Source organism: Balaenoptera borealis (genome assembly GCF_965194805.1).
Source record: "Balaenoptera borealis genome assembly, chromosome: 6".
Lineage (NCBI taxonomy): Eukaryota > Metazoa > Chordata > Mammalia > Artiodactyla > Balaenopteridae > Balaenoptera > Balaenoptera borealis.
In genome coordinates, this window is record NC_138863.1 from 45,513,322 (window position 1) to 45,537,846 (window position 24,525).

The 24,525-nt window shown below is 35.4% G+C and overlaps 1 protein-coding gene across 1 annotated transcript in view; it reads left to right on the forward strand.

Moving 5' to 3' along the window:
• COL5A2 (collagen type V alpha 2 chain) overlaps window positions 1-24,525 on the forward strand; it is a 143,462-nt gene that overhangs the window by 107,264 nt on the left and 11,673 nt on the right. Inside the window, exons 18-46 of the mRNA XM_082397309.1 lie at window positions 383-481; window positions 841-885; window positions 1,003-1,101; window positions 2,371-2,424; window positions 2,658-2,765; window positions 3,760-3,813; window positions 4,402-4,500; window positions 5,716-5,769; window positions 6,494-6,592; window positions 6,699-6,752; window positions 6,848-6,901; window positions 7,871-7,924; window positions 8,652-8,705; window positions 10,286-10,330; window positions 10,651-10,749; window positions 11,778-11,885; window positions 12,163-12,216; window positions 14,440-14,493; window positions 14,707-14,760; window positions 15,188-15,241; window positions 15,663-15,770; window positions 15,883-15,936; window positions 16,476-16,529; window positions 17,348-17,509; window positions 18,173-18,280; window positions 19,423-19,530; window positions 20,959-21,012; window positions 23,001-23,108; window positions 23,646-23,699. Of these exons, the coding sequence (XP_082253435.1) occupies window positions 383-481; window positions 841-885; window positions 1,003-1,101; window positions 2,371-2,424; window positions 2,658-2,765; window positions 3,760-3,813; window positions 4,402-4,500; window positions 5,716-5,769; window positions 6,494-6,592; window positions 6,699-6,752; window positions 6,848-6,901; window positions 7,871-7,924; window positions 8,652-8,705; window positions 10,286-10,330; window positions 10,651-10,749; window positions 11,778-11,885; window positions 12,163-12,216; window positions 14,440-14,493; window positions 14,707-14,760; window positions 15,188-15,241; window positions 15,663-15,770; window positions 15,883-15,936; window positions 16,476-16,529; window positions 17,348-17,509; window positions 18,173-18,280; window positions 19,423-19,530; window positions 20,959-21,012; window positions 23,001-23,108; window positions 23,646-23,699 (2,205 nt within the window). The remainder of the gene's footprint in view (window positions 1-382; window positions 482-840; window positions 886-1,002; window positions 1,102-2,370; window positions 2,425-2,657; window positions 2,766-3,759; window positions 3,814-4,401; window positions 4,501-5,715; window positions 5,770-6,493; window positions 6,593-6,698; window positions 6,753-6,847; window positions 6,902-7,870; window positions 7,925-8,651; window positions 8,706-10,285; window positions 10,331-10,650; window positions 10,750-11,777; window positions 11,886-12,162; window positions 12,217-14,439; window positions 14,494-14,706; window positions 14,761-15,187; window positions 15,242-15,662; window positions 15,771-15,882; window positions 15,937-16,475; window positions 16,530-17,347; window positions 17,510-18,172; window positions 18,281-19,422; window positions 19,531-20,958; window positions 21,013-23,000; window positions 23,109-23,645; window positions 23,700-24,525) is intronic.

Here is a 24,525-nt window from a genome sequence, read left to right on the forward strand (position 1 = left end):
TAGGATAAATGTGTTCCAAATATTGCATGGGACAAATTTATTCTGAAATCATTTGTTGTTTATCTGAATTAAAACTTAACCAGGCATCCTGTATTTTTATTTACTGTGTGAATCCCTATCTTGGGTTGAAACAAGGGTGGCTATCAGGTGACCTTGACCAGGTTGCTCTGCTCTGCATGCTGTGGGCCTCATCACATCCAGAGTGGCGGGAAGTGAGTCCGTCCCTTAAGCTAAGTTAGGCACACACCCCTGGAAACTACTTTGTGCTCTTGACTCGTTTAAATGATTGGGTGTAAAATGTAAAACTCCAAATAAGCAGTCAGCTTTGAAACACACCACATTTATGTTTTCTTAAATTAACGTTTTCCTCATACCCCTTTAGGGAGAAGCAGGTCCCACTGGGGCACGAGGCCCTGAAGGTCCTCAGGGGCAAAGAGGTGAAACTGGGCTACCGGGTCCTGTTGGCTCTCAAGGTCTTCCTGTAAGTTCCTAGTATATTTAAAAATTATCATTATCATAATTATTATTGAAAGCTGGACATGTTTTATAACTTTTGAACAGAGGCAACATATTTTAATATATTCTCTTTCAATTCTGAATGAGTGTTTAGAACTCATGAAAAAAAAAATGTCCCTTGTCAACTCTGCAGATTTTGTCTATTTTGTGGAAAAGGGAATTAATTAGTCATAAAAGTGATTTTTATAATATAATGGTGGTTGATTTATTTTTCCTTTCTTTCTTTTTGGTAGTTTTTCTGCCTCCTTTTGTGAGATGGGTGGACATCTGAATACCACCCTAGATATGGCTTAATATTTCATGAACTTTTCCTGTATCTTTTAGGGTGCAGTGGGAACTGATGGTACGCCTGGTGCCAAAGGCCCAACAGTGAGTAACTAACTTCATTTATGCCACATGAGGTTCAAATGGATACAATCCTTTGGACAGTGACCGTAGACTTGTGCCTAGGTCTCTGCTCATCATGTTACTCTTGCATTCCAATAGGGCTCTCCGGGTACCTCTGGTCCTCCTGGCTTAGCAGGGCCCCCTGGATCTCCAGGACCTCAGGGTAGCACTGGACCTCCAGGAATTCGAGGCCAACCGGTAATGTCCATCAAAGAATTATCATCCATTAGTATAATACAACTAAGATCGCCAGAGAAATAATATGTAATGAGATAACAGTGAAACATAGATAATGTGACTTATTTGAATGAGGCAAAAGAAGGTAGGAATTTTTGTAAAGTGGAAGCCAAATGTTAATGTACAATTTACATGTTTAAATTCAAAGGGGAAAATTATTGCACTATGTTAAATTTTAGCGTTCTTTTGTTTAAAATAGTAAGGTCATAACTTCATGATCCACCTCATAGAATTTTATAAATAGTTGCATAACAAATATGGAGACACTTTGCAAGCCAGTATGGGGAAATACGGAGTTTTCATGGGGGTTTATAATGACAACTTGGCTAAAATGGGTTCAACAGCTATTTCTTGAGATTTAGTCTTGAAGAGTGCTTCCAACGTGTTGTTTATATTGAACGAGTTTCCACATTTTCTATAAATTTGTATATTTTATATTCATATGTTTATCTATTGGTAAAAATATTACGGTTAGTTCTTAAGAAATAAACACATTGAGAAGTTGTGCTTATGTATCTTTTAGCTTGATATATAACAAAACTTTGTTTCCTACTACTACTTAAAACAAATATTTAAGATCCTGATCTAAGTAATTTGATCATGCTGATAAATCCTTTTTAAATGCTAGTGACAAATTTATAAAAACATGCGTGTTGTTGGTATTTTACATTTGATTTTATCATGTTCTCAATCTAGCAATCTGGTTCCCACAAATTATAGTACAATTGGTATTATAAAGACACACATACCCAAAACTTTAGAATACTCTAAAGATAAAATACCCTATTTGAAGTTTTGTCAGATCTCAATAAATAGAGCATAGATATAAAATTATTTTGATTTTGGGTGAACAAATCTATTTCCTAAAATAGACTCTAAATAGATTTATCTATTGAAGTTGTCATTGTTAGTTCTAATTTTTTTTATCAAACTGGAATAATAACTGAATAATTCTAATTATCCTACTATGCATGATTAAAAACAAGATTTTAAAAGTAAGTCTTTTGAAGACCCCTGTAAAATATACAAATTACTACCTAACTATACTGGATTTTATAAAATTTCACACACATTCTACAAGATTTGCATAGTTTAAAAAAATTATTATACTGCTGATTCAGTACAGACTCAGCTGCAGAAAATTTTCAAGACCCATTCACTGTAATAATTAAAGCAGGTTGGGCTGGATAAATATCTTGGTTCTTACAATTATCGATGTTTTTATTTTAGGGTGATCCAGGAGTTCCAGGTTTCAAAGGAGAAGCTGGCCCAAAAGGGGAACCGGTAAGGTTTTATTTCTTTTAAATGATAAGAAGAACATGAATATTATCCAGAAGTGTAAGCCCAAAATACTCAAGTACTTCAAATAATGACGGTGAGAATTATAATACTTTTTGGATGGAAATAGTTTGCTTAATATAGTTTAAAATTTGTGACGACTTATTTAAATGAATCTTTTGACTATAACTCCCTTGTCAAATGGCTCTTTCTGGTATCTGTCCTTCTGTTTTCAATAGGGGCCACATGGTATTCAGGGTCCAATAGGCCCACCTGGTGAAGAAGGCAAACGAGGTCCCCGAGGTGACCCAGGAACAGTTGGTCCTCCAGGCCCCATGGGAGAAAGGGTAAAATTTGAATGATTGAATAAATTCTTATAGTTGTGGGGGAATTACATGAATAACTTTTGGGATAGTGAGGAAAACTAGAGGAATTAAGAGAATTGCTAGCAGGTGCATTGCACAGTTCAGTATGGCTATCTGTGAATTCAGGGAGCCAACTGTCTAATCATTGTTCATTCATTCATTCATCTAATATTGACTGAACAACTGCTCTATGCCAATTTGATATATGGTGCTTGGGATACATCAGTGAACAAGAATGCTATGGTCCCAGCCTTCATGAGGGGGCTAGTAAACAATAGTTTAGTGGGGAGGTAAGCAATAAACAAGTTAACAGGTAAATAAAAATATAATTACGCATTTTAATAAGTGCCATATACACTTAGGGAATAGCAGGGTGATGTGGTAGAGAGTAACTTATGACAGTAGTGTGTCATTAGGTTAGGTGGTTAGGAAATAAGATTCTTTGAGAGGATGGCATCTAGCTAAGATCTGAAGATGAGGATGAGCCGGCAAGAAAACTTGAGAGAAAAAGCATTTTTCAGCAGAGGAAACAAAAAAATGCAAATCCAGGAGGCCAGAAAGGGCTTAGTGATTTTAAAGACCAGAAAAGGTTGCTGTGACTGGACTATAATGAAACAGGTCTGAAAGGGAGAATAACAATCTCACCTTACTTTTGTATGGAACCTCAGAAAATGCAAAGGGCTTCACATCAAAGACAATACTAATGCCTGCGATCGCTGACATTTTGATTGCGGTAGATGGTACCATGGTAAAATATTTTTTGATTTGAATAATTTTGGCTCAGTACTTATATATATTTTTCAAAATTTAAAATGTCTTTCTGTATAGTCAGGTTATTTTTTTCTTATACATACCTATTGCTGTGTTGGGTTGATCATAGCTCCTAAAACCTTATAGTACTAAGAATAAAAATCACCCACTCATTATATATTACAAAAACATCCACAATTAAGAATCACATTTTGGTCATTTGTAGGGTGCTCCTGGCAATCGTGGTTTTCCAGGCTCTGATGGTTTACCTGGACCAAAGGTAAGGCTATCCTATCAAGGTTGACACTCCTGTGGGTAGTGTTGCAAAAGATGCCATTGTCCAGCATGGTGATCTAGCCTTGGCCCACATGGGTCCAGATCTAGAAAAGAGTTGGACACAGATGTTATTCCTAACGCCAAATCCCTCTTGCGCAATTTCTTCATTATAGAGGCCTAGGGGAGAAGGACGATGGTTGGAGGTGTATTGGAGTTTGTTTTCAAACTTTCCAGGGACATTCTTGAGAAGAATAGGCCATAAATCTTTCCTTTAGCCGATATATATATTTTTTCTTTGTCTAGAAATTTAGACTCTTTCAAAATTTGGGGGTTTCTAAATCTAAGTTATTGGAGTGAGGCTCTAAACACAACTTTCATTAGTTAATGATGAAAAACCTCTATTCTACAAGGAATCCAAATGAGAACAAAATGTGAAGTGGCATGGTTTACAAAGAAGTCTTTGTAACTACTTTGACAAACTCTTTTATGTTATACTAGTGGTTTGATTTGTAAAACAAGGATTTTATATATGCTTGCTTTTGTTTCCCTGCACTCCCTTTTTTCTGACATGTTCTGCTTTGCTTTGGAACAGGGGGCTCAAGGAGAGAGGGGTCCTGTAGGTTCTTCAGGACCTAAAGGTGGTCAGGGGGATCCAGGACGTCCGGGGGAACCTGGGCTTCCAGGTGCTCGGGTAAGAACACAGCAGTTTTTTGCTACATCAACCTAGGAGATATGCTCCTGAGAATTCATTAAAGGTTTTTTAAAGGTTTTGGTTTTTTTTTTAATAGCTTGCTTTCACGACTTGGAACATTTCTTTGTTTTTTTCTTTGGGTTTGACCTGATTCATTATTTTTAAAATAATGAATGGTTTGCTATTTTTATCATGTATAGAAAAAAAAAAGTAACTTCTAGTCTCCTGTATTCAAAGAGGTATGTATTAATAATTTTACCACTTGATATGAAAAAAAAATCCTGTTTATCAATTTTTATAATTTTTCTTTACTTGCTGATGAACAACTTATGTGACTTTTAGCACAGAGAATTCCTGACAAATTTCACTTTAACAAAATGTCGCTTGAAAATTCATTTGAACTATGGAATTACCCTTATATTCAGTTGTCAACAATGCCCCTTAAAGAGAAAAGGATTATACAGAAAGCTTCATGGAAAGATACATTTGGCTCAACATAAGTTCTTTATTCTGAACCCAGTGTTAGATATATGAGTAAAAGTCTCCTACAACCCTTTCTCCTTCTATGTGAGAAACAGGCATTGGGTTCATCTTCGATGCATATCTTCGATATTCTTCCCTAGACACATGATAAAGGTGGAATGCCAGCTGAATGACCATTCAATTACTTTTAGTAAAAATGATCCCTTATTGTAGACTGCATTTGGACTTGGAGGACAGTGAATGAATTTAAAAAACTGGTAGGAGGCATAGCTTTGGATTTCCTGAGTTTGCAGGGACTTGTACCTGGGCATTCACCTTGCTGGGACCAGTATAGTATGTCCAAGGTGCTGTTACAAATATTGGTTATGTGAGATTTCAAACCAGGGTGGCTCCTGCACCCGCCAGGTAGACTGATTCTCTCACATCGGGCCTCCCATTGTGGGAGGCTTAGAGTCTGGCCCTGAAGGCTGTGCTGTGAGGACTCGTCCCAGTGGAGAGTCCCACACGTGATGCCTTGTTGCATGTTGTGTTGTCTGCCCTGTATCCTTCTGAAGCCAGGTTGGGTGAGGTCCATGATGGTCCTGTGAGTTTGTCTAGAGGAGCCTAAGGCTACTGAGAGTGGACCTTGCCAAGCGGAACTGGATCTTTCTAATGCAGTGCTATTTTTACTCTTTAGAATCTTTACTCCAGTTGCAGGTCAGCAACAAACTGACAATTGCTTTTAATTTTTAGGGTCTGACAGGAAATCCTGGTGTTCAAGGTCCTGAAGGAAAACTTGGACCTTTGGTAAGTAATTTAAACAAAAGTCCACCACCATTAATATTTCTCAATAGACATGCAACTTCAATGGTAAGATGTTAATTTAAGGTTAACATTTTTGATCCGGTGGATGCTAATCATGTTTACATGTTTAAAATGTACCTTCCTCTCCTGGAAGCAAATATTAAGGATCTGCGTATTTTCAAAATGACCAAAAATTGATAACATTGTATTGAAATAAATGCTTGAGATTGTAATTGCTTCTCTGACATAAATGAAAAAGTTGCCATGATGTATTTATTAATATTAGTGGAATTTGTTAGCAACATTCTCATTTCTTGATATCCTTCCAATTTTATACATTTAAGAGATAAGTAGGTATAAATTTGACAGTTCATGTATTCTGGGCCCTTCCCTTATACAGTAAATGTGAAATGGAAGTCCTGAGTTTTCATTACCACAAACAAGAGTAAATGAAAGAAGGAAGATTTCCCCTATTAATATGAGAATGTAAAGAGACATAAAGATGAGGCTTGTGTATAGAATAAGAATGAAGTCTCTGTTCTAAACATTCAAATACCTCAGCAGTTTTTTTAAAACACTCAACTGTACTGATTCACTAAAATAAAAACGTAGCTTAATTTAAAACTTACATAACTTTTATAGTAAGGAAAGGCAAGTGACAATTTGGGTGATGTAACATTCAGAGAGAACTTATGTGAAACTTACCTTGCTCCTGTCAACTGTGTAGGGTGCTCCAGGAGAGGATGGCCGCCCAGGTCCTCCAGGCTCCATAGGAATCAGAGGGCAGCCTGGGAGTATGGGTCTTCCAGGCCCCAAAGGTAGCAGTGTGAGTACAGTGTATAATGTTGCCATCTCATCATAATCCTCACTTGGAGCTGACATGTTTATAACAAACTGATTGAAATTTAAATTAGTTTGCATTGATTCTTTAGGGTGACCCTGGAAAACCTGGAGAAGCAGGAAATGCTGGTGTTCCTGGGCAGAGGGTAACTACACATTTTCTGCTAAAGAAAAAAAAAATATATGAAATTACCCAAATTCTCATGGTCTCACCTCATAAATTATCTCTCTGCAATGCTAGGGAGCTCCTGGAAAAGATGGTGAAGTTGGTCCTTCCGGTCCTGTGGGCCCCCCGGTATGTAATTTTTAGTGAGACTATATTCACATTGCATCCTTCAGTGATGTTTGTCTGAAACTTTACTCATGGATAGGTTTCAGGGGGAAGTAAATAAAAAAGTGCAAGATGGAAGAATTTCAGTTCTATCTTTTCTTTTAATTCCTGTGCTGGCATCTTCTGCCTTTTTAAATAGAATTATTGGTCTTTTCATTTTAAACTTCTATGAAATGCTGATGGTAAAAGCTACCTCATCATCTCTGTGTTATCACAGTTGAAAATTATGTGAGGAAAGTAGTGTCTGACAAATATTTTATACTGTATTTTATTTAAAATATATAAATACTCAATTATACCGGGTTTTTTTTCTAATATTGTGTCTTATAGAAATTTATTTAAGGGTTTTTTTTTTTTTTGGATGGACTAAAAAGGAATAATATTTATCCTTTGAGGTATATTTTCATCCTAGGATTTTAAAATTTTGTTTATCAGAAATATTATGGCATGTTTATTTGTTTTGGAATGGGGCAATTTAAATATCTTTTTAAAAATGTTAGCTTTGCTTTCTTTAGTTATTCTAGTTTTGAAGGTTTGATTAATAATTTTTATAATACTGAGAAACAAACTACAATGGAAGCATTAATTACCCTTTTAGATTAGACATATAAAAGTAATGGATTTTTCCATGCCAATAGTCAATTTCCCCCCAAATTTTACAGTTGGCTCCAGACATTTATGTTTGGATAAAAAAATGAACACATGTTATCAGTTTCTTCGCTGGCTTTAGAAGATATTTTCTCACCATCAGGAACTTCAAACCAGTACCATTAGGTGACATTTAGGACTAGTTTATTATCTGGCTAAAATGAAAAACTTGTGATTGGAAGAAATACAAAGAAATATAAATACTTCTGGTGGTTCACACAAGTAGGAAGCAGGCATAAGGATCTGGCTTTTGATGTTCATGGTTTTCTTTCCTTCGTGACTTAGGGTCTAGCTGGGGAGAGAGGAGAGCAAGGCCCTCCAGGCCCCACTGGCTTTCAGGTATGCACTGACACAGTCTTCCATTTCTTCTTCCCCTAACCAAAATGCTTTTTTATAAAAAGATATGGTTGAATGATGTGAAATTCTACAATTTTCAAAGAAGTCATTCCTCTTTTGGTAAATAAGATAGACATTTGGACAAAATCAAACATTTTTGCTCAAAGAGAAGGAACAGATTTCCCCTGAACAACTGATCAAACCCCAAACCTATTAACAAATTATAAATCATAAAATGTTCTTAATATCTCAGTAAGATTTATTTAACTATATTAAGGCTTATCTAATTTTATTGACACAGTGTCTAAAATTTTTTGTTGAACAAATTTTCATGATTTATTTAGTTAAATATGATGGTAGATTAATAGCATAGATAATCATAATTTGGGGAAAAAACTGTCAGGACTAACTTTCAATATTTATTCTAGCAGCCTAAAGTATTGTTCTCAGAGCCATTAAAAGCTCCACAGATATAAAGAACCTACTGTTATATTCTTACCTCTTTTTTGCTAAGTGGTGTGCAAATGAAAATCTAAACCTACGAACTGACTAGCTGCTGTGTTATGTTAGAGGATGTAGGTTTCTCATTTTGCTTTGCTTAACTTGTGTTTAAATAATGTCTTTTGCTTGAAAATATAGTCAGGGAGCTCCATGAATTGTGAACTGTTAACACTGGTGGCCTATTAAATTTCCACAGAGTCACAATTTTATATTCTTACTTTTGCTTTAGGGGCTTCCTGGTCCTCCAGGGCCTCCTGGGGAAGGTGGAAAGCCAGGTGATCAGGTAAGTGTTTAAATAGTAAGGATAGCAGTACTAAAAATTGCTAACATAATATCACTTACTATGTGTCAGGCTCTGTTCTGCTTTGCTTTAATTGTCTCCTTTAATCCTCAAAACAACTCTTATGTACTAGGTACTATTATTATTATTATGCCCATTTTACAGATGAGGAAAATAAGGCACACGGATGTTAAGTAATTTTCCAAAAGTCACACAGCTGATATGATTTGAACCCAAGTCATGTGCTTATACTGTGTTCTTAATCACTAAGTATGTCTTACTGTACATTTTATTGGAGGCTTCATAAAGGGTTATGAACAGAAACTTACCATTTTATTTCTGTCATTTTATCAGCACATAGGTTTATGTAATTTATTTTTCTTTGAGTGATTTATTCATTCATTTAACTGTTCAAAAATATTTGCTGAGCACTCTGTGCTAAGCTCTACTAAGCCTTGGCCTGAACCAATTGAACAAGATGGACATGGACCTTGCCTTGTATTTTATTTTACTAGGAGACAGAGAGTATAGAAAGTCAGTTACAACAGTAGCATATTCTAAATGTTAAGGTAAGAGAGGCACTGTGTGTATGTAAACCTAGAAGATGCACCTAATGCAGACATTGGGGTTTAGAAAAAGTTTCCTGGACAAAATAGTATCTTTTATGAGATCTGAAGGAAGAACGATGGTAAGCGGGGAGGAGGGAAGGTAAGAAAATACTCCAGGAAATGGAAACAGCAAGTGCAAAGGCTTGCTGATCAAATTTAGGCACTGAAAAAAGTTCGGTAGGTCAGAAATGTGAAATACAATTTGAGGAGGGTGAAGATGAGGCTGGAGAATGACAGGGGCCTGATTCTGGAAAGTCTTAATTTGAGTCTAGTTTGTTCGTATTATTAGAGTAATGGGAAGCTAATGAAGGGCTTTTAAGTAGAAAGAAATACTATTGGATTTGGGTTTTAGGAAGATTATGCCACAATGAAGACAGTACATTTCAAGGGACAAGACTAGAGGCCTACTTGATATAGTTACTGTCTTTATCAAACAGAGAAGTTTTAAATGACAAATTTTCCTTTAGTTAAGAGCAAACTTTTAATGTAGTCATGACTGCATTACTTTGAACCCACAATTCCTAGTAGAGTGTGTTGTCTATATTATATGTTCAAGAAATATTTATTAAATTGAATTGAATTGGTTCTATTTAAAAGATTAGTACTTCATTGCTTTTAATTTCACTTTCCTCTGTTAAGGTTTTCACATTCCATTAGGAAATAAAAGGCCTTTTACTTGTATTTTATTGTTGCTAAAAATAATATCTTTGTGAGATAATATTTTGAATGAACGCATTGCCAAAAATCAATCATTCATGTATAATATAAATTTTTCTGGAAAAATATTTCCATCCAATGTATATGATATCCCATTGTTTATAAAATTGTACACATTTTTCTTTCTTCAATATTATGGGCTTAGTCAGACTTCTAATAGTATGTTAGAAGAAATTAGGTATATGATCTGGAAAGATTTCTAATAAATACCTAAAGTTCAGTTGAAAGTTTTTCATTTAAAAAAAATGTATTTTATAGGGAGTTCCTGGAGATCCTGGAGCAGTTGGCCCCTTAGGACCTAGAGTAAGTATTTTCTTCTTCTTCATGATTAACTTTGTGTCCATTGGCTTCAGTTTGAAAAAGCATCTTTTATCTTAAACTGGGCTTTAACTGTTACAGTTTTTTACTTAATGAAAATCAATCTTATGAGAAATATTTTGTGCTGTGAAACTAGTATACGCTTACTTCAAGTTCATTTCTTATTAAATTAGAAAACTGAGTCTTAATAGTTGCTCATTTCTAAATTTTTCCCCAGTAGAAGTCATTTTTCACATTTCCAGGAACACTTTTAACCCATTTTCAGACCAAGCACTGAGACTGTTTGACATTCCTATGTTGTGTAGGGAGAACGAGGAAATCCAGGGGAAAGAGGAGAACCAGGAATAACTGGACTTCCTGGTGAGAAGGGAATGGCTGGAGGACACGGTCCTGATGGTGCAAAAGTAAGTATGGTAGTGAGCTCAGTAGTTTAAAATGGTCTAAAATTACTGCTCAATAAACACATAATGGTGCTAGGATTTATTATTATTTATTTTATTTATTTCTCTTGTTTTTACAAAATATTTGATTATATAATTTCTTCAACAAATATTTAATGAGCACCTACTTGGCTTTGCTTTGGCACTAAAGAGTCAGGTAAAAAAGAATCTCTTCTTTGATGGGATTTTTGATCACTACATAAAGTAGTGATACATTCTCATATACAAACCTGTTTCTAATATTTATTTATATAACTTTTATTAATGACTTCTATTAATAAGCAGAGGCAAGAAATCGAAAATTGCATAATTTATTAGGATGTCTTCCTAATCATATGCTCCATTTTCCTTGTCTCAGTTTCTACAGTTCTGCTTACTTAATATATGAAAGTATGTCATTTTTGAAATCCGAAAGTACAATACATTATAAGGCAAAAATCAGTACCATTTCCTTTTGGGTGCTGTTTTAAAATTGGTAGAAGTCTGTGTGGCCAACTTCAGTGCAAACAACTGAAGTAGAATTTTTCATGATCATATAATATTAGATCCCTTATCACCTTCAAGGGCCAGAGTGATTGCAGAAGATCTGCTTCAATTTAATTACTAAATGAGCCCTGAAAGCCAGCTTCATATCATGGGTTCTTTAGAGAGAGAATGGAGTATTCTCTAAATGTGATGTCTTCTTTTTTTATTAGAATCCCTATGATGTTGCCAAAAAAAGAAAATAAAAAGGCAATTCTATCATTTTTATTTGAATTGGTACCCAATTTCTCCAAAGAGAATGTTGAAAACAAACCAACAATCAAAACAGCAAGATCTGATTTTTTTAAAAGGAACTCAAGAGTCGATTTTCCCAAATGAAAAATATAAGCACTAGGTTGAACCACGTGAAATTGCCAAGATTCTACTATTTTTGATTTACCAAAACAGGAATTTCATATAGTTTCAACCTTAATATATAGGTGAGCTTACTTATTGTTGGTTCATTTCAGGGCAATCCAGGACCAAGTGGGACCCCTGGAGATACAGGCCCACCAGGTCTTCAAGGTATGCCGGGAGAAAGAGGAATTGCAGGAACTCCTGGCCCCAAGGGTGACAGAGTAAGTGTGGTTTGTTTAGTTCATCCATTTACACCTTCTACTGGTAATGACTTCCTGGGCAGACGTTTACTTCTACCATCCTAAGTCACAAGTCATTCATTCATTCGTTCTTTCAGTAAATGTGTACTTAGAAAATGTTCAGTCCCAGGTATTGTTCTAGGCTCCAGGGGATACAGCTGTGAACATTAGAGAGAAGTCCCTGCTTTCATGAAGCTTCCATGCAAGTGTAGGAAAAAGACAATTAAATGATTAAATGGTGTTTCGTATGTTTTCCCAGGGTGGCATAGGCGAGAAGGGTGCTGAAGGCACAGCAGGAAATGATGGAGCAAGAGTAAGTGAAATCATTCCTTTCAGCAGCTGGGCTAGGAATCGGCGTCATCACTATCGTATGAATTTGCCTGAACTTTTAAAAATAAGGTTCATGTTTCCATGGTTGTCAGGATTAGGAGGATGATGAGATCTGAGATTTGACACTGATGGACCACGGATATTCATTTTGCTTACCTTGAATTAGAACAAGCCAAAAAATAGTCATTATTGAGAGAATGAAGTAAGACACATTTTTATTGTGCATATGAGATTGGTGCTTTAAGCGGTGGGGCCCTCTTTATCTTTATTATCTTTTTATTTCATAGACAATGTTTATTTTTATTAAAATGCTGATCTAATGAGTTGCCTCAGACCTCATTCCAGTGCAGGCAAGTAGAGTTTTACAGAGTAGCCAAAGGTGTGACAAATGTTTCTCAATATGCTAGATGTTAGGGGTGAGAAAATTACTGCATGATGAGTCGGCATTAATGCTTTCATTGATAAAGAGGCTGAATAAGTGAAATGTAAAGAAGGATTGTTTAATATCCTTCCAGAAATTGACATTTAACAAACTTTATGTCCTTAAAAATAGAATGTATTTGCAATTCTAAGGATAATCAGACTGAAAATATATTTTCAGACATGAATGATCCTCTCAGGTAAGAGCAGGTAGTTACAGTTGCTCAGACAGTCAGCATTTCCTGGAAATAGTTCCTGATATTTGATAAATAGTTTCTGGTTCAGTATGACATGGTTTGCTGTTAGTTGTCATGCTGTGTCCTGACAATAGCCGTTATACTATTAAAAAAGAGATGACACTGAACCACTGTTAATATTTTGTTCTGTCCATTGAGCCACTGTTAATACATTGATTATATTAACTTTTGATTAAAAAAATAAAGTAAATTATAGAAAAGTTTTAGCCTTAGTGATAAGTATCCCTTTTTTCTTTTTCTGGAAAGCTAATTAAGGTGAAACACTTAGTTTAGCAAATTATGAACTCAAAATATCTCTTGCCTTTTAATTAAATCTAATATTTGATTTAATATTTCAAAAAGTGGTCTAAGTAAATCCGGTTTATTGTTTGTATTTCACATCATGGTTGGTCTGGAGTGCACAGTAAGTAGTGAAGTGCTGTTTGAAGGAGAGATGCATTGACAGTTTATTTTAAGGAGAAAGCTGAAATATATAACTATTGTTCCTTTGAACTGTGGAAATGCAATGCAATAGGATCAAGATTTAAGCAATGACTGCTTCATTTTTAGTGAGGGAAATATGTTGTTTTAGGGAAGAAGCAGAGCAGAGCATTTGCTGTAATCTCATGGTAAAGGGAAAAAAAAGAATCACTTTTTTTCTGTATGAAAAAAATGTGAATGTAATGAAGTCACCTTTATATTTAATCAAATCCTTTAAGGAAGTATATTAGGTGAATGGATGGCAGAACATTGTTTCATTATAGATCTGGAGAATTTAAGATCACAGTTTTCTCATGTTCTTGTCACAGATATAAAATTAAAAAGTCATTTTCTTCCTTAAGTTTCTTCAGTAATGCATACAGAAATTAAATGACAAAAGAATATCTGGGCGGCTTGTGAAGAGGCAATACACAAATATCAGAGAGAAAACCTGTCTTAGGAAGGATCCCAATACAGTGCAGCAGTTTAAAGATTGTAACCTCATGTCAAGAAAACCCCATGTGGTAGCGCCCCTACATTCTGAGCCAAAGAACACCATCATCTTCAGTGTAGCGGGGTAGTGCAACTCCTTTTCATCTCAGGGGAATGCGGAAAACTGAGTGCTTTAGTAGAATTTCACTTTTTTAAAAAAAAAAGGAGTGATATTTCACTAGTATAATTTAAGAATATAGTATTCTATACAAAAGAAGAAAAGCCTCTTCAGTCTATTGTCACATTTCAAATAGGTATTAGCAAAATTAAATAAGCTAGGAAACAGAAACATTGTTGAAGGGTAGCACTAATTTCATACTAATATTTGAAGACGGTGTTATATATGGAGGAGTTGAGTTGGATGAAAGAGCTTAAAACGTTTTGTGGAGAAAATCCATTGGAAATTGTTTTAGACTATATAAAATATTGAGAATATACAGGTATATCGTTTATTATAGGTAATGTTTTACAAAAGCAGTCGGCTGTAACAAAATCGTCCCTTCTTTGTTAGTTTGTTTAAACATGGAGATTTCTGTGCATTCTTTTGCTCAGTATGCCTATGTTATGTTAATTGACAGGGTCTTCCGGGTCCCTTGGGTCCTCCCGGTCCTGCAGGTCCTACTGGAGAAAAGGTAATGTCACAAGTTGTTATTTTGTGGACTTAAAATCCTGAGATTTGAATGCTGGATCTTTTTCATAATGTTTTCTCTTTCATAAAATATGACAGTTGGACTAGATCATCTCAGAGTTCTCCTCCCATCCGCCCTACACATAGGGCCCAAATCCTACAGTTGTACTGTTTTGCCACTGCTTTGGACAATAACAATCTAAAATCTGCTTTCTAGGGAGAACCTGGACCTCGAGGTTTAGTTGGCCCACCTGGCTCCCGTGGAAATCCTGTAAGTGACAGTATTTTGATGTTCTTTAGTATGAGCTTGAGCAGTAAAACAATTCATCATTTTGTCTTGATATTTATAAAACCATGCCTGTTGGATTAGGTTACTTTTAACTTCCTGGTTTTCACCTTTTACTATTCTCATTAAACTTAAAAAAAAAATCACTGCATTATTTCTATACAGTCTATTAAGTCTAGGTAGGCAGCTCGTTTACTAAGTAATCAGAAGCTTCTTTGAGACTTTGGGCCTTGGAAAATTTTTTCTATGACCCCTATCTTTACATCACGCTTAAGAGCCCTCCTCAAGCAATATGTCTACTTTCTCTATGTGTACATTTCAAGACACTACAAATTTATATAATTGCATTTTAAAATACTGTTCCTGTTTAGAATAATGTGTGAAAGCTACAGTAATGTTTGTCTTCTTCTAGGGTTCTCGTGGTGAAAATGGCCCAACTGGAGCCGTTGGTTTTGCTGGACCCCAGGTATGATTTTCAAATATCCCTAATTTACAAACGAACATTCCTCTTGTTACAGCGATGAACTTAATTACTTATCGTTGTCATATGTTTTGAAGGTATATTCAAGATCCTGGAAAACATAGTTTTCTAGGCAATATTCTCATTTTCAATACATTTTTTCATGAACTGGCCCCCAAATGGATGAATTTGCATTATATTGAATTATATACTTATTTGTTATAATAAAAATGTGGTGGCATAACTTATTTTTTCAGACTGTCTTCAAAGATCTTATCAGGGCGTTTTTTTTTTCTTCTATGCTTTTATACCGATTTCAAAGCACCATTATACCATATATGAATAAATGATATGTTAGGAATAATTCCCATGAAATCATATGTCTGTAAGTGTTATAATCAACTGCTTATTTGTTCAATTAATGTAGGGTCCTGATGGGCAGCCTGGAGTAAAAGGTGAACCTGGAGAGCCAGGACAGAAGGGCGATGCTGGCTCTCCTGGACCACAAGGTCTGGCAGGATCCCCAGGCCCTCATGTAAGTTGAAAATAAAAAAGACACAACTTGAGTCCAGTGCCCACTGTTTGACCTTGTGTTTAGACCATCTTTCTGTACTATAACGATCTTTTGTTTGCTTCTTTCTCTTTAGGGTCCTAATGGCGTTCCTGGACTAAAAGGTGGTCGAGGAACTCAGGGTCCACCTGTAAGTTGGTTTGAAGCTCTGGGAATTACACACAGCTAGTCACAGATACCTATTACTTTATAGCCATTTTAAAGTGCATTTGAACCCGTAACAACAAGTTTTTAGTTGTATAACTATACAGTAGTGGAAAGAGCGCTTAACTTTGATGGAGATCTGGGTTAAAATTAGTTTTTTGATCTTGGAGACCCAGCTGCCTCATATGTAACATAAATAATATATTACCTATGGAAGAGGGAATGAATAATGTCAAAGTACTTTGTATAATTCTGTTATATAAAATATTAATGTGATTCTAGCCCTTGCCTTCAATATACTTGTATGTATTCAAGAGAATTGGAAAGTGGAAAGAGAAAAATAGTATCCTTCCTACCAGTTAATCCAGATCCATTCCCAAAAACATAGGATAAAAGAAAAAATATATATTGGTCATAACGAGAGGAATATAAAGGCCTAAGTATCCCTGTAAAATCAATAATCCCTAGAAAGTATATAGAATTAACTTTTATTCTAAAATTGCTTATATGATATTATATTTCTAGGGTGCTACAGGATTTCCTGGTTCTGCCGGCAGAGTTGGACCTCCAGGTCCTACTGTAAGTCGATTCAGTAATTGAAATCATTGATAGTGGAGTCATTTTACACACACATAAAAATACACACAAACACACACATATGTACATATTATAATGATACACACATATATGTGAGTTATTATTTGTTCTTTTGTTTAATCCCTTAATTAGTTGTTATCCCATGTTGACAACTCTTGTCCCAATAATTCACAGTGGTATGTTGTCAAGCAAATCCTTCTTTAATCATCCAGTGTTTCCTGGAGGAGCTTATTTGCAGATCCTTTTAAGCCCCAGTGTTTGACTGTTAATTCATTTCATTTGGGTACTAAATAGTAACAGTATTATGTGCTAATAATCATTTCTTTCAGTTAGGAAGAATCTATGAAATTATCTTTAATAGAAGTTATTCTTTCATTATAAGATCAGGTCAGACAGAATAAAATATCAATATTATGTATTCATTGTTGGGGCAGAGCCTTATGGAGTTTGAAAATTCAAGTTAATTTCAACACACTTTTTTTTTTGCAATTCCAAATCACTTTACTTTTATTTTTTATTTTTTAATTGAAGTATAGTTGATTTTTCAATATTGTCAGCACACTTTTAATAATGACTGAAAGGTAATTGTCTGCAAATAATTTAGATTTTCCTCTGGGAAATGAATCAGCTGTGTGGCAGCTGTATTTTTTATTTTTGTTTAAATCCACTGAGTGATCATCCAACAGGAAAAATGGACCTGTGAGGCTTGGGAATCTGCCTCTGAGGCAGAGACCATCACATTAGGTCTTCTAACGTGGCTTCCACTTTGCCCTCCTGGGTCTCTTTCTATGTTGTACTAGGGAGCTCCAGGACCTGCAGGGCCCTTAGGGGAACCTGGGAAGGAGGGACCTCCAGGTCTTCGTGGGGACCCCGGCTCTCACGGACGACTAGGAGATCGAGGACCAGCTGGCCCCCCTGGTGGCCCAGGAGACAAAGGGGACCCAGGAGAAGATGGGCAACCTGTAAGTTTGGAATCTTTGTTCTAGACCACCTCTAACTGAGATATTTACTAGTAGAAATTCATAAGAATTACTGCCACAAAGAAACTGTTTATATATTATCCTGAGCACTTTCGTAATCCTTTAAATGCATTATGCCCTATAGGTTTTTAATTTATAATTCTCTGCTCTAGGAAAAAGTATATGTACAGATATAAAAATATAATAGTCATGGATATGGTGTTCAGAAACTAAACAAGGAAACATTTTTTTGTCAAATATCTGTATTGAATGAAGAACCTTTTTTTAAACCGAACTATTTTATTTAATATCCAAATGCCTCAACATTAATATGTTTAGATAGAGCCCTATTTCTTTGTTTTAAAATTTTTCTTGTCATTTTAAAAAGAGGAAAAATATTTGTCTGAACAGTTTACCTCTTTTATTCTACTAATATTCACATTAATCTTCAAGTTCCTTTCCAACTAAATGAGCCATTCTCACCTTTAAATGATGTTAGAGGCTCAGTGTGGATTACACATTTTGACTACTCATATATAGTATGGTTTTATGGAACAGAGAACTTTTTCTCATACCAAAAAACCTGTAAAGCTGTGCTCTATTGTGAAGTGCTTGCATATAGTCTTCCCTGGAGAATTTCTCATTATAGTTTGTCCTCAAAATTAGGGTCCAGATGGTCCCCCTGGTCCAGCTGGAACAACTGGGCAAAGAGGAATCGTCGGCATGCCGGGGCAGCGTGGAGAGCGAGGGATGCCCGGCCTTCCCGGCCCAGCAGTGAGTAGCTGCACTGGTCGATATTTCATCTGATTATATGCAATAAAATTTGTGAAGGGAACATTTATCTTTTTTTTCTTTCTTAATAGATTTGAAGTCTTTTTTAGACACAAATTCTGAGTATCTTAAAAACCTTTTGACTTTCAATGTCAAATTCTTTACTTAAGTACCTTAGAAAGTCCTTGGAAAATTATAGTTATTTAACCCTGGGACTAGAGAAGTAGACAAATAAGGATATAGATTTTTGATGACTCTAAATCTTTCTTCAAAGAATAAAAATGTCCATGGAGCTAGAGAAGGAGGATAATCTCCTGGTGAGTAGGTAGCCTCTTTTTAAATAAACATGCCTAACAGAAACACTCATATTTCACTGTTGAGAGAGTAAGTTTTCATAAACCATCAAAGGGAAGAAGTAGTTGAGCTAAAGTAATATTGGAGGTGAAAGTGGGGTGAACAATAAAGAAGGATTCTGAAAGTAATCTCCTGTTCCCTGGAGGGTGCTAAGAATTTCATATTCCCTGGAGTATGGATAAAAGTTTAACTCACTGTTAGGTTTGAAGAGACTAAATTTTACTGCTGAAAGTTTACATGCTTGAGAAAAAAATGGTGTTTTTATATGGAATGTAGACAGAGAGATTTACTGCTGGGACCTTGGAACTGGGGACATGTGGGTGGAGATGTGAAACCAGAAAACTGGGAGTTAAGGGCTGTCTTATTGTTATCAGGAGTGAGCCAAGGAACCTGGAAGTAAAATCTCCCAATACTGAGACCAAAGTGCCAGGATATAGAAGTAAAGTGAGCAGACAAAGCAGAAATGAATAAGCCTGAGCAAATCTTACTAGTGACACAGATTCAAGAAGGGCATCCAGAAATGACAATGATACATCAGATTAGAAACCAAACTGAACCTGACTTGGTGCAAAGGATACTTTTTATTCCCTTTGATATGTCCGGATGAGTGTGATAAGAAGTGCGCATGCCTCTGGGAAGGCACTACAGTGACATGAGTGTTGTGGGATAATGGACAATTATTACTATAGAAGGAGGGACTGGGGTGCCATTTGAATAAATGTAGCCTTTATGTGAACTGGCCTCCTTAAACTTCTTCAGAAGTGGTGGACATATTTATACTTTTATTTCAGGGCACACCAGGAAAAGTAGGACCAACTGGTGCACCAGGAGATAAAGGCCCGCCTGGACCAGTGGGGCCCCCAGGCTCAAATGGCCCTGTGGGAGAACCAGGACCTGAAGTGAGTACTGCAGTGAAAATCCCTCTCCCCTCCTCATCTGGGTGTCCTGGGGACATTTTTTAAATTTACAAGTCAATTTAGAAATTTAGAAATTGTACATTTGACCTGAAGGAAGTTTCCTAGTGATGTTTCTTGATGTGTTCTTGCCTAGAGAGTTGACTAAATGATGACACAGGAAAAAGTAGTAAGATTTGTGTCTTGCACTGACTTTCATCTAGTCTGGAGCCAAGTATTTTAGTTGACTTATGTTGTTGCCAAATTATTTTGAAGGTGAAAGGACACAACCATTTACCTTTTCTCTTATTATTATTTCATTCTGTAATGGCATATTTGTCAAAATTGCCAAGTTTTATGGTGATAGGATTAATATAATTGTTACAGCTTGTGAAGAGGGCAAAGTAAGTAGAGATGCTTTTACTTACACATCCCTATAAAGTTACATTATGGAGATCATGTTCCCTTAGGTTCTTTTGAGAGGAAATCAGCTTTTGAAAGGTGATTTGAGAAGTTATAGGTTGGAATTTCCTCTGTTCAGTGCTTTAATGAGTAAATCACCAAACATTTAGTGTCACATTTTCTTGAAAGAAACAATCAATGCCTTTCAAAGCAATTTTTGCTCAAATGGTAAAAATATAGTTCTGAAAAAAATCAAAATAAAATAGGAAAAGAAGACTATATATTTTTTAAAGTAATTTAATATCTAAACGCAGATATTTTACTTTAAACTTTAAGGATATTATTTGGGTAAGTAAATGTGAGGAAAACCATCCACTGATAATATAAACAAAACAAAATACCAGGAATGTAATTGTTGTCTATTTATTTAGAAGAATTTGAATACTTTTTCTTTTTTAAAAATAAAAAATAGAAATGAAGAATTTAGACTTAGTGCAGGAGGCCCAGCAGGCGGAATGTCTGGGGGCTTCTCTGGTGGTGGAGCTCCTCCATCTGGTGGCACCTCCTCTGGGCCCACCACTGAAGAGGTTGATTAAGCCAACCTGAGCATAGATTTAGTACTGTTTCACACCAAACATTGAAGAGCCCAAATTTGTAGCAAATGCCAGGACAGTTTTAAAGTTGAGCTGCTATAGTAAATAACTGGGCATTCTTAATACTTGAATATGAAATATGTACGCGGGGAAAGGAAATAACATTGCACTTTATAAGCACTGAATTGTAAGTGGAAAATAGTGTCTTAAATAAAACTGCATTTAAAGTTGGCACCAAAAATGTAAGAATGTGTTAATAATTTTCCAGGCAAATCAAAGTAATAGAAAGATGGCAGAAGACTTTCTTCTACTGAAATTTCCATAAATGCTAATTTATAATATGGAAGAGAGGTGGAAAACATGCTGTAATTTTTCTGGCAATTGGAATGTGCTTTTTTATTACTCAGTTAATTCATTTTTCAAATATGATTCTTTATAGGGTCCAGCTGGTAATGATGGTACTCCAGGACGGGATGGTGCTATTGGAGAACGTGTAAGGGCAATTTCACTGATTAAAAAATCTGGAGTAATGTAAATTTGAAATCTTTGTAATACTAAAGAGTAAAAAGCTACTCTTTCTTCTCATAGCTCCAATGCAGCCCTGAAATTTCTGATTGTAACAATCTTTTTTGTAATGCCATAATTTGAGTAGATCTTATAAATGAAAGTTTGAATACACAGCCAAGTGAGACGGCATTTTTTTAATTAACAGTAGGAAAAGGTGCACCATGAAGGCTTTGGATGAGGATACATATGAAGTAGTCTAAATTTCAAACTCATTCACAAAAGTATGGCAGCACAAATAGAGCTGTGTAACATCTAAATTTCTCTGCTCACCTCCTAAAGTCAATGCCCCACGAGGAAATAAACCATGTCTTTCTAAATATTGTATATTTCATGATGTGTTTTTAAATTAGACATGTGCTGAACTGAAAATATCCCCAACTTTATCTGAAACTCTAGTCCCTTTGGGCAGTCACACAGTTGTCTCAGACTACATAGTAGTAAATGGAAGGCAAAAACAAAAACCCTCTCTAATGTCTATTATGATGCAGAGGCTCTTTCCACTCCAGGAGCTCATCATGTAGCAGAATGGGCTTTGAAACCAGAGAGACCTGGATTGGAATCTTGATTCTTTAAGTAACTAGCTGTGTGATCTTGAACATATTTTCTGAGCCTCAATTTTCAAATACTTGAAATATGATTAGTACCTATACCACTGGGCATTTGTGTTTCAAATAACTTGTTTAAAGTATCTAGTAGGCACTCAAAGAGAGGGGAAGAAAGAGTTTTGAGGAATCTTGGGGTAAGGCCACTCCCCTCCATCTACCGGAAAGCCAGGGAATGCAAATTCTCTTGGCATCTGGGTTTTTCCCTCGGTCGGTAATATATTGTCCAGTGTGGTAGTCTTCAAAGATTTTGCTGATGTACCCCTGATACAATTTTGAAAATCTATGAACCCCTACGCAGAATTTAAGTTGCCATCACATTTTATTTTAATCACAAGTTTTAATAGTTGCAAAGGAGGTAATTCTTGGTAAATTCTAAATGTACATGTGCTTTCAATATATTTTTTTCAAAATCTTGGAGTTGCCAATTCAGCTTATTCAGTGTATTATGTATCAATTCTCTAACCTAATTGCCAGAATTTATCCTGGTTGCCAAACTAATCAGTCAAATAAGACTTAACTTCTGTCAGAAAAAAGGTGTGACTCCGTTTCTCAAGTCAAATAATTATATTAATGCACGTTCACGTAACAATAATCTCATCTCTCACTTAAAGAGACAAGTAAGATTCGGAGCCTTGTCATAATGGGGTCATCTGGGTAAAATAAGGAGCCGCCTCTTTCTTTCCGAATACCTCTTTGCTTTATTCTCAAGTGAACTGTGCATTCTGGAAAAGTCCCTTAGTTTGATGCCCAGTGGTGTTTATTCTTCGAAGCACTGCACCATAATAAGATTGCAGACTGTACGATATCTGCTTTTATTTCATAAAATGGGAGAAGGGTGGTTATTAAAGAGGAAGTAGGGAAGGATGTTCCAACTCAGTTTTCTGAAAGAACAAATATGAAGTTGAAAATCTGGAAAGTGGTTTCCTTAGAATTTTCCCTGTTTTTACACTCTTTGGAAAGTTTTTGTTTATACCAAGTGTACGGATACCCCAGTTGGAAGGCTTATTGGTCTAAGAAACATGCTGAATTCTGGAGGTGACCACTCCTATAGTCCAGCAATCTTGACTATGGCAATAATAGGGTGAGAGTGAGGGGAGGGATGAAATTGGGGGAAAATATCTTATTCTTTTCAGTTTGATTTATTAATAAGCAAATATAGTTAAAATATTTAAGTAAAATATTAGTAAAATAATAAATAAAATATGTTTTAAAAAGTTATATTTTTCCTTCTCATGAACAGCATGAGCATATAGAATACGGCTGTTTTAGAATAAATATTAAAAAGATAATATCATGGTTTTCTTGTCAGGGTGATCGTGGAGACCCTGGGCCTGCAGGTCTGCCAGGCTCTCAGGGTGCCCCTGGAACTCCTGGTCCCGTTGGTGCTCCAGGAGATGCAGGACAAAGAGGAGATCCGGTAAGGAGAGTCAGTTTCACACTGACAGTTATAAACATCAACATACTGTATTATGAGCTACATATATGCATGCATTCAATAACATGTGTGTTTGGTTAAGGACTCTAAACAAAGAATGATAAACAGTCAATTAGGAATTAATTTTTTTAGTCTTAAAAATTTGGTTTCTAATAGGTATTCAAAAATCCTGATGCTTTGACTTTCATCATCTAAAAATGTTGTTGTTTACAGGAGATGTAATAAGTATGTATCATGTTAAATTTAAGTAAGTAATGTCTTATGTAAACAACTAAGGTGATCTTCATTCAGTGAAGACCGTTGATAAAATTGACTATAGAAATGTCATTCGGGTTATAGTGAGCACATTCTTATACCTAGGGACTTCAGCCTGGTTTTAATTAATTAGCCATAGGACTATACACTTAGATACACACATACACATATATAAGTATTCAACTACAAACATATATTCTTGAATTCTATGTCTATATAATACATCCATATTTTTGTATTAATATCTATGAAAATTTCTTCTAGGGTTCTCGGGGTCCTATTGGACCACCTGGTCGAGCTGGGAAACGTGGCTTACTTGTAAGTTCTCTGTTTGTTTTTTTTTTTTATATATATGTCTTCTTACGTAAAATATACTCCCAAAGAAGAAGTACAATTTAAGACTCATAAGTGAAAATTACCAAATTCTTCAAGCTTTGAACAAAATGTTGATTTAAAATGATAACCAGGAGTTTATATTTGTTTTTATAATGTTAATATAGCTCCTCTGAATTTAACTACAAATTATTTCAATAATCAATTAAGACTTTTCGAGTCACAATTTCTCCCCAAAATAACAGGAGAAATAGTGCCATTCTCTGAGATTTTCTAAAAATTACATAGGAAAATGGGTTTGAAAGCTCTTTGTAAACTTGAAAAGTACTATTCAAATATATTTTATTTTCAACTAGACTGCCCTGCCCATGTTCTGATTTTTTTGCTATTTGCAATTGCTTCGAGGTTAATGATTATTATATTGATGTCTTATCATGAGTGAATCATCTCTTATGGGCAGTCTAATAGGTCATGTTTCTTTCACACCCATTATATAAATCAATATCTGTGTTCAATATCAATATCTATATTCATGAAGAACAATTATAGCCTTAAAATTATGACCTATTATTAAATCATCATTCTCAGCTTTGATTTGAGCTAGGCTAGAGAAGATTTTATAGTTACATGGCGTGTCAAGTGAATGGTTTTCTAACTGGTTACAATTTGTTTTCCATCATTAAATGAACTCTAGTTAATCATTTAAATAGGTGCTTTCTGGTTTGGTTTATTTTAATTATGAGGTTTGGGGGCATCCCTAAAATAAAATAACCTTTCTGACATTATAAAAGCATTCAAACTGATTTTAGTA